General features: G+C 33.3%; 2 protein-coding genes across 5 annotated transcripts; one reads left to right on the top strand and one right to left on the bottom strand.

Moving 5' to 3' along the window:
* Nucleotides 1-3,130: 3,130 nt before the first annotated feature.
* LOC100807129 (uncharacterized) lies at nucleotides 3,131-7,909 on the bottom strand. 3 transcript variants are annotated; one of them, XM_006574385.4, is made up of 7 exons: nucleotides 7,697-7,841; nucleotides 6,935-7,156; nucleotides 5,990-6,317; nucleotides 4,375-4,459; nucleotides 4,103-4,189; nucleotides 3,760-4,005; nucleotides 3,131-3,377 (listed from the first exon to the last, which is right to left on the bottom strand). In XM_006574385.4, the coding sequence occupies exons 2-7, from the start codon at nucleotides 7,108-7,110 to the stop codon at nucleotides 3,316-3,318; spliced, it is 984 nt and encodes a 327-aa protein (XP_006574448.1). In that variant the 5' UTR covers nucleotides 7,111-7,156; nucleotides 7,697-7,841; the 3' UTR covers nucleotides 3,131-3,315. The 3 variants fall into 3 exon arrangements, with proteins under 3 accessions (XP_006574448.1, NP_001402622.1, NP_001241429.1); NM_001415693.1 differs by having other exon boundaries at nucleotides 3,133-3,377; nucleotides 6,935-7,182; nucleotides 7,697-7,909; NM_001254500.3 differs by having other exon boundaries at nucleotides 3,133-3,377; nucleotides 6,935-7,187; nucleotides 7,697-7,909.
* A 2,196-nt stretch (nucleotides 7,910-10,105) lies between these two features.
* On the top strand, nucleotides 10,106-13,902 carry LOC100777729 (calcium-dependent mitochondrial ATP-magnesium/phosphate carrier protein 2). Of its 2 annotated transcripts, none has more exons than XM_006574678.4 (4): nucleotides 10,106-11,015; nucleotides 12,201-12,989; nucleotides 13,068-13,158; nucleotides 13,266-13,902. In XM_006574678.4, the coding sequence occupies exons 1-4, from the start codon at nucleotides 10,622-10,624 to the stop codon at nucleotides 13,306-13,308; spliced, it is 1,317 nt and encodes a 438-aa protein (XP_006574741.1). In that variant the 5' UTR covers nucleotides 10,106-10,621; the 3' UTR covers nucleotides 13,309-13,902. The 2 variants fall into 2 exon arrangements, with proteins under 2 accessions (XP_006574741.1, XP_003519937.1); XM_003519889.5 differs by having other exon boundaries at nucleotides 10,109-11,015; nucleotides 13,259-13,902.
* The last annotated feature ends 1,128 nt before the right edge of the window (nucleotides 13,903-15,030 follow it).

A 15,030-nucleotide genomic window follows, 5' to 3' on the forward strand; every position in this document is an offset into this window, starting at 1 on the left:
GAATGTCAATAAATGAGTTACATTTACAAAATTTCTTATAACTCTAATCTCTAATTTTCAAAGTGGAGTGTGTAAGTCTCAAGGTCAAAGAAATCAATTTTAAATCATGGAAAAGTGCTCCACAACTTCTTATGCATGTCTTGGAATGTATTTTTCAATTTTTCATGTATTTAAATTTGCATGTTTACTTGAATATGAACGATTCTTAATTATGGAGGAATTTCCAACAGTATAAAATGATTTTTTTATTAGATGTTTGTATAAAAATTTATACTTATGTATGTATGATTTATCCCCTTATATCTACTTAGACAAGTTTCTTTTTCTTTTGAAGACAACATATATCTATATATCATATTAGACAAATACCTAAGTTTAAACACGCATTTTCAACATTTATTTATTGATATGGTATGTTTGATAGTAAAGTGAATTTTTTATTAAATGTTTGTATGAAAATTTGTACTTATATATATGGATGATTTATATTCTTATATTTTCTTCGACATGCTTTTTTTTCTTTTTCTTTTGAAGACAACTTATATCTTTAGATAGTTGTCTAAGAATGTATTTAAACACGTGTTTTTTATATTTATTTTTCTTCATTTTTATGTCAAATGGAAGAAAAGTACATTTTTCTTAATTACTATTGACTTGATGCTTGGAAAACTATGTAATTTTTAATTATTCATAAAAATCAAGATAATTATCTAAAATCACACATTAAGCAGAAAATTTTTCTTTCTAAGTTTTTGCCACACTTGCATAATCAATTATTCAAAATGAGAGTACCTGAATTTGATTGTTACATTATAAAAAATATATTTAAAATGAAAACCTAAATGAATTAATACATTGCAAATTATTGAAAAGCAAGTTCCTGAAAAACATTTTACTGCCATTAACTTCTGTATATAAGACGATATTACTTTTAATTTATACGAGTATATTATTGAATCTAAATACTAGTATAATTTAAAAAGAGGAAAGTTATCCCATTCCGAGACATGTTGCCCACTATTTTCGATGCTTATCTGCCGCAAACCCCATTGGAAGAACTTGTTTGATGTTTGCCTCATTGTAGTGGCAGTTAGGTGGATCCAAAGTAGTCAATTGGACAATGATTTTTCCCATACTCACTATCACTGTTTAGGTGAATTTACTCAAATGTCAATTCAAGATTATAATCCTTGTTTGGATTTTCACTTTTGCTTAAAAATAAAAACAGGTTAATTTAAGATATTCATAATTTTTTTTTATTGGGATTGGTTCTTTATATAAGACTTAAAGTTGAAGTTGCACCGTCCACAACTTCCACCAAAGATCATTAATATTGTCAAGAAAAAAATATACCCTCCCCTCCAAAGAAAGAGTAGTGATAAAATTGATGATTGTTTTATGCAGAAAGAAGAAAATGTAAGAAACTAAAGAAGAGGGTACGTAGTTTTAATTTGAGATCATCAGTAAAATACAACTACTAAATGTAGGACATTAATGAAATGGAATCATGTGGACCAGAGGAACATGAAAAACTCATAATTTTAACCATATCAACCATCATTAGTGTTTTAAAAAATTTCCTTATGAAGGTAAAAATCAAAAGAAAAAAAAAGAATATAACTAATTACTGGCCGAAGGGAAGGGGGTGAAATTACATATGCTTTTTTATACAATTATCTTGGGCAATTGCTATATTCACTCTCCCTCTTTGCTTAGACACTTCCCTTTTTAATTTGTTTTTCAAATATGTCCTATTTCAAAAAATACACTTCCTTTTTTTTTGTTAATGGCACAAGTGCAGAAAATTACATGAATGAAGGCAGCAGACTAGCATGACAGTCAATACCCTCAAAACCATATTACACGTAGTCCAGACGAATTCTGAGAGAAATGCTCTGGAGCAGAATTAGGTAGTACCGAAGTAATTCCCAATAAATTATACCATCGCCACCAAATCTGCTGTGCATGTTTACAAGAGAAGAACAAACGTGATGCATCTTCAACCACCTCGTTGCAAAATACACACAAGTGGTCACCTTGTTGGATTTGGATTTGCCTCCTGTGAAGTTTCACTTTAGTATGTAGCCTATCCAATATCACTCTCCAAATCAACAAGGTCACCTTATGTGGAGTTTTGATTTGCCACAACCTCTTAAAAATACACTCCCCTGTTTATATTAAACCAGTAGGTTATAGCATAAGGAGTGTCCCCAACACCAGTTTCAGAATAATGCAAACATAATCAATAGGAACTACTTCCAGGAACTATCTGGTTTATCCACCTATGTTTTTTCTTATAAGCCAAACGAATTTCATTAATAGGTAAAAGAAGTACCTATTATGAAATATCCAAGCATTGGTTCTCAAACCCTGCGCCATTGTCCCCTGCACTCCTATTATCGAGCCATGCATCTCCCCTACCCATATAAAGTCAAGTGCTGTTATTTCTTCAATGAATTAAAAATAACTAAGACAGATTATATAGTGCTGTAGATATGGCTGACATATTCTTTCAAGGCATGGTTCTATTGGCAATGGAAGATTTTTATAACCAAATTTGTGAAGAAGGCTAGCTTAGCTTAAGCGTCTGCAACTACATTACAAGTTCTCTTAGCACAAGATAGGAAAACAGATATGTCTCTTCTAGTAATGAAGAAAAAACAGAACTTTTGTGCCCAGAAATAATAAGAGTATTAATTAAGTGTTCTGTCAAGTCTATATTTCGTCTTCAAACATTATTATCTAGCTTGAGGTGATTGTACCAATCATGAACACGGTACTCCTTGGAATTAATTACCCTTATTTACGGTCAAGACTCGAGAGAGAACTTTGCAATTCATGTGGACAATTTTTTTTTACCATATCAAATTTCTCTCTTACCTCTTATGCTACGATATATACTTTTTCTTTTATATTCATTTACTGGGGGAGAGTTTATATGATTGGTATCCTGTGTTTGGTTACTCAACTCTGACGTGAATAGCCATGTCTCTCCTGAAGCTTTGCTTTGTAGCTTCCACGTTTTTTTATCATTGGGATGTGGTTTTTTTGCGTCACACCAATGCATGTTATTGTTTGTTTTTTTTTTTTGTTACAAAGGGAAAATACTATCATAATAGCTTGGAAAGGGTAAACAATAACAAATTATCTATCATGGGAGAAAAATGTTAGAATTCTTTCAGCTAAAAGAAGGTCCACCAACTTCTGGTGACTCAATCAGATATGGCTAGCAAAAACAGCAAAATTCATAATATACCCCCGTTATTTGAAGCGGGTAAAAAATCTGTCAGAAAATATAACTTGCTTTCAAATCTTTCAAAATCTGTCAGCACAAAATGCTACAATGATGGGACCGCCCAAATCACCAATAGCACACCCTGAAGAGAAAAAAAAAACGATTAAGCCTATCGAAGTGAAACAAACAAGAATCAGCTCAAGGTTTTGTTTAAATAAACTTTTAAATAAACAATTATAGAAGAAAATAAAAAAGGTAATATAAATTAAACTTCTCTCATAAGTTAAATTGGCTGATGCATAAGTTAAAACCAGTTTTGCAAGAAGCTAAATGAGAGAGCTGTATATTAGCTCATGTATAAGCTAATTTTAATTTATGAGAGAAGTTTATTTCATTTTACCTTTCTATTTTATTTTCTTTAAGAGTTCATGAAAAAGTTTATTCACACAATACCTTAAAATCACAAAATTCAAGTAATATGCAACAATCTTGTAGTTCTCTGAATGTGTTGTTTACAATCTTACCAACCCACTGGCCGAGCCATGGACGACGAATAAAGGTTGCACCAATTCCTGCTCCTATGGAGGCAAAGATTAAAGATGAAGTACATCTAACAGTAGCAATGACAACCTTCTGTCCAAGAACTCCAACTTGATTTGTTTGATCAACATCATTATCCTCGTACTGGCCCTGGAATGTGGAGGAAAAGAATCGATATAAATCAATGCCTACTTGGACAAGCCATGATGCTGCAACTCCAAGCATATGTCCTATACATAACAAAAAGAAAGTCAGCATAAGATAGTTGATGAAGTCAAAACCTCAGGGAATCTCATAATGAACAAATAATTCATGGATTGCTTTGACCTCTGAATGTTGTTCTGCTCACACAGTAGACGTAAACCAAAGTAGGCATGCTCCTTCCAGCCTTGCGAGTTGCTGATCTAGGGATATCTGTTCGAGAAATCCCAAAAAACCAACTATTTGTAAGATCTCTAGGAGAGCTCAGAATATAAAACAACCATCTCGTAAAATTTTAATTAACTTTGCTAGTGGTAAATAATAACTACTTCATGTAAGTAAGTAAGGGCATCTAATTAATTTTGCTGAATTCAAAAACAATTTTAGAGAAAATATACCTTTAAGAAGCTTCCATGCCATTCTTTGTGAAACATAATGCACAACAATTCTTTCTAAAATCCTTCTAGTGGTCACAACGGTTGTCTGTGATGGCATCCATGAGACATTTAACATAAGTTTTAAACATCATAAGAATACAGAGAAACACAATGAAATATGCATGATGTTGATCCACATATCATAGAGCAGAAGTTAAGGAATCAAACTAATTTACTAGGTAATTACTAAATAAAAGGAAACACAGAAAGGAAGCATAGTACCAATTTGCTTATTACTGAATCAACAAAAACAAGGTTCGGCAGAAATATAGAGCATCAAAAGTAAAAGCTTTATATGAAGGAAGATTTCATATGAAGATGGTCAATTCTGAAAATTGAACAAATTCCTAGCAGCATATAGATACATCTCTCTCAAACATCCAATATCTGGGAGAATAATAGATTGGTAGCATGGGTTAAGATAGATTGATAAGTGCAATTGTGTAATATAACAAATATAATAGTAAATTATTTCATCCTTTTATCACAGTTGAACTTTGTGTAGCTTTTGGTAAGGGTACTCCTGATAATGAGTAGATGTAAATTATTCCTACACATAACAGATGCATTATAACCGGCAGGGACCTTAGAAGCATACAACAATTTGACCACATTAATCCTGTCAATTTTATTCCCAGATATTATTAAATGCTCGGTTAATTAGATTAACTTCATCAGCGTCAATTTGAATGTAGTTTAGAAATAAGGACATAGCAACATGCTAGACTGGTCTGCATTGATGGAGGACTACTAAATGTCGAGTTGCTTCTTCTGTTGTTGTCAATGTTCACATAGTGAAAGTAATATTCATGCAACTTTAATGCAAGTTATTTTTATTTCTCTTATTTTCTCTTTGTTCAAATTACTTTAGACGGCTAGGATTAAGTGAATTCTTTGGGTTAGAATTGGTTTTTACTTAAATTCGATATATTAAGAGGTTAACAGTTATAATAACGGCACTCTGTTTTCTAAAATATTAGGAGTTTCTTGTATATTCCCTAGTTGTTAGACCAAGGTTGATATGAACCATAACAGTAACTTGTATAAAGATGTTTAATGGCTGGTAGCCTGTACATGAGTGTTCAGAATTTTCTATATATACCAATTCTTCAATGGTACCAGGCTGTTAACCAGAAGGCATGACATCTTTATGCATAGATCACCGTGCCCAATATTTTCTCTCCCTATTTTTTCTTGAAAGAAACAATTTTGTTTCTATGGCCAATTGGCCATCACCCTACATTAAGTATGACCTAATAATATGACAGTTGTTATTGTTGAGTGCAGAGTAGGTTGTAGGTTCATTAAATTCCACATGTCAAAACAAAAGCTTGGTTTAATAAATAGAAATAGCTGTCCTCCTCAATTGACATGTCTATCTATCTGCGTCTGAAATGAAGAGGAGCTATTTATGAATTAGACACAGGGTTTCCTGAAATACAAGATACATATAGCAGCATAACAGCACTGTCACTGATACTAAATAACAAATCACTCAAAGCAATTTCATAAATGGTCAATATATTGCAGGATATAAATTTTACTCAACCAAGAATAGAATAAGATAAAATCTAACCTCACGCATGATTTGCTTGACTGATTTTTTAAAGGGAACAACCAGATCAACATGGTGCTCTTGATCCTCCTCCTGGAAATTCTCATCATCTTCCATTTCCACACGGGGCTCCAAAAGTGGCAAATAGAACATCAAGAATGACCTTAAGGAAGTCAACGCAAATGCCCTTAATTCAAAAGCAGAGAAGAGAGGCTTAAGTTCCACATTATACTGCTTGGTACTATATCTTACAGCATCATATTTATAATTCCTTTCAAAAGAACTTTGTATATTAGAAATGTAGTCTTCTGGTAATACTGCACCAGCATCACAATATGCAACTGATGACCTGAAATTAAAGTAGTGTGAGAGTTAAAAGTAAATATATGCTGCCTTTCAAAAAAAAGTAAATATATGCTCATTGCACATGGTTAAACCAAAGTAGGACAATATACTACAACTCAGAACACGTCTACAAACATCACAAATGTTCATAGGTTTTCCTTCTGTCATTCCTCCAAATTGCTACAATTGGGTGGTCAATGGTAAGTTGGTAACTCCTTCAAATATGATACTAAATCCCCTTACACACACACACACACAAAACAAATAAATAAATAACAAACTGTTTTACCACATTAAAGAATTTTTAACTATTTCACAAATAAACGTAAGTGTTGAATGGATTCCAATTTATACCAACGAACCAAATTATGTCCTAAATCCTAATAAGCAGCACACAATAAAACTATCAACAACCCATTTATCCAAAAACAGAACCCAAATTTTCACCATCCAGATAAACTTTAAAAGTAGAATGTATAGTAATCCACAGCCATACCAAAATATTCCAAACCAAACCAATCATATTTTGTCAAATTGTATATCCTAGCCTAGATTAAAATCCTTCAACAACCTAAAACACTAACAACAATGCATGTATAGAAAAATGGAGGCAGAGCATACCCAAACAATGCCCTTGAGGCAAAACCGGTTCCCGCAGCTAAAGACGCTGCAGCGGCAGTGGCAGCAGAGGCAGAACAGAAGGCACTGGAAGACTGAAAGGCGTGAGAAGAGTGCAATCCAGAGCTCAAGTTTTGATTTTTCCTCCATAGATCTAACAGTATAGCTATGCCTGCCATTGTTGGAACTTCCAATGGTTGCAAATCCTAACCCACCCCGTTTATGCTGAGTTGACAAATTACAAGTGAAAACTGACCTAAATTTTAATAAATAAATAAACACTGAGAATGTAATCAATTCATAGTTTCACACAAAACAAAATGGGTGAGAATGATGCTTAATCCAACTGCACAGACAAATGTGAAGAAGAATACAAAATTGGATATGAAATCAGTATTAGAAAATTTGATTAGCTTACTCATAGCTCATAATGGTATCAAAATTACTTAAATTGGCCAAATACAATAGAAATACAAGACCATAATTATAAACTCACCCTCCTATTTAGAAAAAAAAATTAAAAGGAAAAATAAAAAAATCTACGAAACCCATATATATATTTCACTAAAGTGATGCAACTCAAAACTTTCCTCCAGAAACTCAACACCAAAAATCCAACGAACTCAGAAATCGGCAAAACCATTTAATCAAACCCCGCCAAAAAAAAAAAAGAAACAGCAAAACCATTCAATCAAATCCTCCGAAAATTCCCTTTTTTTATGAAATTTTGGTCACATCCACAACGTAAAGGGGGAAAATGCTCACAGTAGCTGCCGCAGGCGGCGGCGTGGTCGAGGTGGTCGCGGCGGTGGCTGAGAGTGAGAGAGTGAGCTGAAAGAGAGGAAATTAACGATCGTACGATGAAATTTTTACAGATATGACTTTAAAATGAAATTTTTAATTATCATACAAAAAAATTATATTTATTATATCATACTATATTAAAAGAAAATAATAGGATTGCCTTACTTGTATAAGATCATATTGCATAGGAAACAACAATTATGAAAAATTATTTTGTACCAATAATAGTGATATATCTCGAGTAAAATTAATCACTAATGGATTAAATAATACTTGTAGTCTTTCACACATGATAAAAAAAATATTAGAAGAAGGTTTATTGACAATTGATAATATTTTGTTTTAAAAAAATACATATTCATGTAATTAATAATTTATAATGAGTATATTTTTCATTCTCCTGCAATATATTTAAAAAATATAACATTACAAGAGTATTATTTTGTTTTTTTTTTCTTTTTCAACTTCTAAGATAACATAAAAATAAAAATAGTGGTGTAATTGATAAGTTTAATAGGGTTTTGGGTGTTTAGAAATTCAAACCAATTAATTAATGTTGGATTGGATTGGTTCGGATTTTTTTTTAAAATGCTACCCAAACTAAACCAACTTAATTTTTATGATGTCTATGTGATGCCATATGTCTTGTTGTATGAAATTTGCTATTATGGATAAATATACTGTTGTTATGTTGCCTGTTTTTAAGTATATATGTTCATTGTGCTCACATTCCAATGATTTATTAACGTAAGCTTATTCTTTTGCCCGTTTATTCATGAGTGTGCGTGTGTCGCGATGATTTTGGTGTTCGCATTTGTGGAGCAAATGTTGAGATTGCATGATAACTGTTAAATAATTGTACTTTGATAATACAGAAATGAAGAATCAGCAACAAGGTCTAGTCTAGTGTCTTGCTAAGCGCACAGTTCGCACTAAGCGAGACAGGAGACACAAGCACTAAGTGAAGCATTAAGCACGAGAGTTGGTACTCGCGCTCAGCGTGCAACACACGCTAAGCGAGAGGAGCTCGCTAAGCGCGCGATCTACACGTGTTAAGCGAGGGAGGTCGCGCTAAGCGTGTCTACGAAAACCTAAAGTCCACTTCAGCCGCTATAAATAGAGAGTCAGGTCAAGGGGAAACGAAACGACACACTTAACTGAAAAATTTGATAGTTCACATAAACAAAATAAAAGATTAGTAAGCAATAAGATATAGAAAACCTAATAACGTAAATAAACAGTGAATCTAAAGATCATATTTAATAAATAAACCCTCCCTAAAACTTTAGTTCAATTGAAAATGATGAACATGAATGTGTAATATGTAATATAGTAGAACGTATAAGCTTTATGTTTGCAGATTTCATACTTAAATACCATGTACACACAAAGGAGAATATAAAAGTCAAGGTATAAGCTTCATGTGAATGCCTTATTCAAACATGAGGGTTTTTCATATAAAGTTTGATAATGTTAAGCACCTTGATAACATGCAATAGAACTATGGAAGAAAAGGAGTAGCAAAATTAGGGAGATATTGACATGGCTATAATAATGGTTACATAGGATCTTTATTCTAGAATTTAGCATGAAAAACCTTTATGAATTGAAAAAAAAAATAATTAGAATGACTGCAGATGATGTTATGGAAATAAAATAAAATAAAAATGAAGTGAAGAAAAGGATTGAGTGAGAGAGATGAAAAGATAGACAAAATGTTAACCTAAAAGAAACAATATAAATAATGAAGTGTGTGGGTATAAATATTGTAGTCAGGACATGATTATATTGTTGTTACCCACATATCTTTAATAATGTGGTAATTTCTTGATTAATTTAGGCGGAAAACCGATTAAGTAAAAGTGAACACAAAAAAAAATATTTCCTTTATTTAATGTTATGTTATAGATATAAACAGATCATATTCCAATAATAATAATAATAATAATAATAATAATAATAATAATAATAATAATAATAATAATAATAATAATAATAATAATAATAATAACAACGTGATAATTAACTTTAATAAAATTATTTAGTTAATTGTTTCGTTGATTTATTTTATGATTATGATGTAACATAATTAATAAATAATTTTATTTTTTAAATATAAGATCACCCGTTAAATCTTTTATTTGCGTGAATGAAAAACATAAACAAAGAATATTAATTTAATATATAAGGTTTGTGTATGTTTTTTTTTAAAAAAATAATTAAGAAAATTAATGTAATAGCAGATAAAAGTAAGAAAAGTTAATGTAATTTCACAAAATTTTAAGAATAGTCGGTACATATTAATGACACTTTAAATTTATATAAAAAAATTAACATATCAATAAATACCAACGATATGATAAGGTTTTTTTTAATTGAATTTATATAGGTTGACTTAAAGGGTGACCAGTGACCATTCCCTCTATTCAGTTAAAAGTTTAAACTTAAAACTTTTTAGCTGCAGATTGCGGTGTCCGATACACTCCAGCCACCAGTCCATCACATTCCTTCTTCTTTTTTCCCCCCTTTATTCTTCTTACTATTCTATTTTCTGTTTTTCATCTCAAGTCTCAGCCAATCACCACTTGCCACAATCCAAAAAGCTGCTTCCCAATGACCACTCTCGCGTGGCCGCCGGTGACCCCTCATCCCCGCCGGCCATAACCATAACCATAACCATAACACCCCTCATCGCCGCCGCCACCACCACCACCCTCGCGTCTTTCTCTCAGAAGTCAGAATATTCCTTCCCCAAAAAATAATCGCCACCACTTCCATTCCTTTTTTTTTTCTTTTCCCAATTTGATGCTCGCACTTATTCCTTTTTCCACCACATTCCTTGTCCCCTTTCCGAATCCGATCCACCACTCCACGTAGCGTAACCGCATGGGGTCGAACCGGAGGAAGAGCGAGGACCACCCGGCAACGACGCTGGATCACGCGCTGCTAGCGTCGGGAGAAAGCGCGGAAGAGAGGGAAACGCGGATTCGCGCTCTCTTCGCCTTCTTCGACGCGGAGAATTGCGGATTCTTGGACTGCTCCGCGATCGAGAGCGGGCTCTCGGCGCTGCGAATGCCCTCGGACTCGGAGTGCTGCAACTACGCGCAGGACCTGTTCGGCGCGTGCGATGCAAACAAAGACGGGCGCGTGGACTACGAGGAGTTCAAGAGGTACATGGATGATAAGGAGCTCGAGCTGTATCGGATTTTTCAGGCGATTGATGTTGAGCACAGTGGGTGTATTTCGCCCGAGGAGCTCTCGCACGCGCTTGTTAGAGCAGGTGAACACTCGCTGAATGCTAACGCTATGGCTTGATTTTTTGGCTTGTCGTTTTGCGTCTGTTCAAGCAACGACCCGCGTTTCACTGGTTTGCTTGTTTATTAAAATAATTTTGACTCTTTTTAGTAACCGCTTAAGTCAACGTTTATGAGTAACCTCTTGAATAATGACAAGGATTTATTTATTAAATACGCTTTTTATGACATGAGAGCTTATAGTTTATTTTGATTAGTTTCATTGTGAAACTTATGGGAATATGTTAAACAGGAATTAATAGGAAGATTCTTACGAGTGACTTACTCGTTAATTGACAAATTCACAGTATTAACCCTTTTATCTCTATGTGATAGAAATCTCACGTTGTTTACTAGTAACATGATGACTAAAATAGTATATATGTAGGGTTAATTCTCACTATATGAATTAGTTTGAGGTTCAGTTATGACAAAAACCCAAATTTTAAAATGATATTAAAGCTTATCCTAGTAGTGATTGTTGTTACGCACATTAAGCCATCAGTTATTGGATAATGGATAGTTATTGGACGGCCGAAAATTCAGCTTGAGGGGATGTTGGAAATTTCACATTGCCTAGTGATGGTATATAAGTAGAGGAGAACCCTCCTCATGAGCTAGATTAGCAGATTTTGGAAGTTGAGTTACGCTTAAACCCAAAAACTAAGATAATTTCATAGTCTATTGTAGTGGTTGTTTGTTGGGCATACTAGGTCAACTGTTATTCCACCCTCAATAGATGTCCAGCCTTGCAAATTCCGCGCCCGATAATTCTCGGTGTGAGGAGAGGGTGTGGAGATCTCACACTAATGATATGACCAAAATAGTATGTATAAGTGGGGGATAATGTTATCTAATGAGTTAGCTTTTGAGGTTAAGTTAGGCCCCAAACCAAATTTAAAGACTTTATGCCTTTTGGGAGGTTTTTGATAGAAGTAAATTTTTTCCATGCTTGGAAATCATAAATCCCAAGAATAGCTAGTGTCTGTCTGATTGCCAAATTGTACATTATAAACAGTTTTATTTCTATACTGATTGCAAATGTCAGAGCTAAAAGTCATTGTGTAATTTATTTAGTGTATTCTTGTCTGTGTAGTTAGGTAATTCTTGATATTGTGATGTACTTTGGTGGTTATTTCATTCTATAAGCCACACTAGTTTCTCTTTTGTAGGGATTCAGATTGATGATGAGGAACTTGCCCGATTTGTTGAGCGTGTAGACAAGGATCATAATGGGGTTATAACATTTGGAGAATGGAGGGATTTTCTGCTGCTGTATCCTCATGAGGCAACCATTGAAAATATTTACCATTACTTGGAGCGGGTATGCTTGATTGATATTGGGGAACAAACTGTTATTCCTGCAGGCATTAGCAAGCACATCCATGCAAGTAGCTATCTGATTGCTGGAGGAGTAGCAGGTGCTGCATCACGTACAACAACCGCACCCCTTGATCGATTAAAGGTTGTGTTGCAAGTCCAAACAACACGAGCTCATGTAATGCCTGCAATAAAAGATATATGGAAAGAAGGTGGTTGCTTAGGTTTTTTTCGAGGCAATGGCTTAAATGTTCTTAAGGTGGCCCCAGAGAGTGCTATTAGATTTTACACCTATGAGATGCTAAAGGCATTCATAGGGAATGCTAAAGGAGAAGGAGCAAAGGCTGATGTTGGTACTATGGGGCGGCTTCTAGCGGGTGGTATGGCTGGTGCTGTAGCTCAGACTGCAATATATCCTCTGGATCTTGTTAAAACTAGAATACAAACTTATGCTTGTGAAGGTGGAAGACTTCCCAGTCTTGGAACTCTCTCAAAAGATATATGGGTTAAGGAAGGACCCCGCGCATTTTATAAGGGCTTGATTCCTTCTATTCTGGGGATTGTCCCATATGCTGGCATAGACCTAGCTGCATATGAAACGTTGAAAGACATGTCCAAGAAATATATTCTTCTTGATGAAGGTAATGGACTTATTTGTTTGTCATGTTCTGTACCAGATGTGCTATAGTTGTGTGTTGAAATTCTGAGGTTTTCTGTAGAACCTGGTCCTCTTGTACAATTAGGATGTGGGACGGTATCAGGTGCCCTTGGAGCAACCTGTGTTTACCCATTGCAGGTTGTTAGAACAAGGTAAGCTTTTGGCTGTGTAATGTCTAAGTTGTAGCTTAACATCTAACAACTTAATTTCATTTCTATAGAAATTAGAGAGTGACATGGTTGTTGATTTTAGAATGCAGGCTCAACGTGCTTATATGGGGATGGCTGATGTATTCAGGATAACTTTTAAACATGAAGGGTTTAGGGGATTCTACAAAGGACTATTTCCTAACCTGCTAAAAGTTGTTCCATCTGCTAGTATCACTTATTTGGTCTATGAGAATATGAAGAAGGGCTTGGATTTGGATTGAAGAACTTTGCTGCTTCGTTTGATAATTACTCTAATTGACATGGCTGACCATTGGCAACTACAGGAATGGTTTCTGCATTGAGATATTAATGACAAGAATAAAGTCCCTAATTGATTTTATGACAATTGTTTACAGTCATTGTTAAATAACATCACCTCAATTCTTGGAGGACGAAATTGGCTTGTCCTGGATGCTGCTTCATTAAACTAATATGTATGAAGCTTCATATCCATGAGCAGATTTTGTTGTATGCTAAAAAACACAGTTAGGATCCGATTTTGTAACATGTAATGGCTCCGATTGCTAATCATATTCTCTAACAATTGGTTTTTCTATCTGTTTGACTTCCCATTCCCTCTTTTGTTTGTCTGGAGCAGGGTGTTTGTGGAGACTGCTGAATATTTCAGTGTAAAAATAAATGAATATTTCTTATGCATGAATACATGACATTGACAGTTTCTTTTTTCATCAACCAGAATATTTACTTTATCCTTTTAAAGAAATCAATTAATTACTTTAGAGAATTCAAATCTCTTCTATGGGAATTTTGGGGTTGGAAGTTAAAAGCTTCGATACAAGGCTTTTTGAATTAATTATATCAATTATGAAAATTAGTTAATACAGTAAGTAGCATTATAAACTTTTTAAGAATTTGTGCTATTTTTTCAAAATCACTCTTTAAGATTCTTGTCATTAATTTATCTCTTACCATTTAATTATCTATTACCTAATTAATTAATTGTTCCAGTCATCTTTTGTTAGGAAGAAGATGTTCTATCATGAAAATCTGTCATAGGAGTAGTTATCATTCTAGAATAAGTTATTGTGGTGGTTATTGTAGCGATTATTGCGGTTGAATTGCGGTTATTATACATATTTGATAGGTCTTTAAATATCAAGAAACACTAAATAAAATGTAGAATATTTAGACAATCTGTTATTATTGTGATGGTTATTGTAGCGGTTATTGCGGTGAGATTGCGGTTATTATACATATTTGATAGACCTTTAAATATCAAGAAACACTAAATAAAATATAGAATATTCAGACTTAAATTTGTTATTTCCTTTATTACTCTTGGAGACTTCCCTTAATCTCAAACTTAAGGGAATCACTGCTAACATCTTTCTAATCTTTGTAAGAAAAAGAATAATTTTTTTTATTAATCTATAATATTTATTGTTTATTAAATACAAAAGGTTACACAGTAATTATAGATATTTTGGTAAAAAAAATAAATTAATATAAGATAAATAGTCTTATGAAAAGAGACAAGTAGATTTTTCAAAAGAGTATTAAAGGAGGTAGTAATTTGGATTAATAATTTGCTTATTAAGATATCCCCGATGACTGTACTTCAGTATGGGTAGGGATCAAATTGTCAATAAAAACAATATCATTAATTATATATAAAAGTATTATCTAAAAGTTTATCGTCGAGACAACTCTACGATAAATCAATTAAGCTAGTAAAAGCATCATATTAGAATTAGAATATTTACATACTATCATGGAAATATAAGATTGAGTGGATGATTAAAAAAAAATCACAAATTTCATCTTGTTATTAATAAAATTAATAAACTAATAATT

The sequence above is a fragment of the Glycine max genome, chromosome 2, assembly GCF_000004515.6.
Source record: "Glycine max cultivar Williams 82 chromosome 2, Glycine_max_v4.0, whole genome shotgun sequence".
NCBI lineage: Eukaryota > Viridiplantae > Streptophyta > Magnoliopsida > Fabales > Fabaceae > Glycine > Glycine max.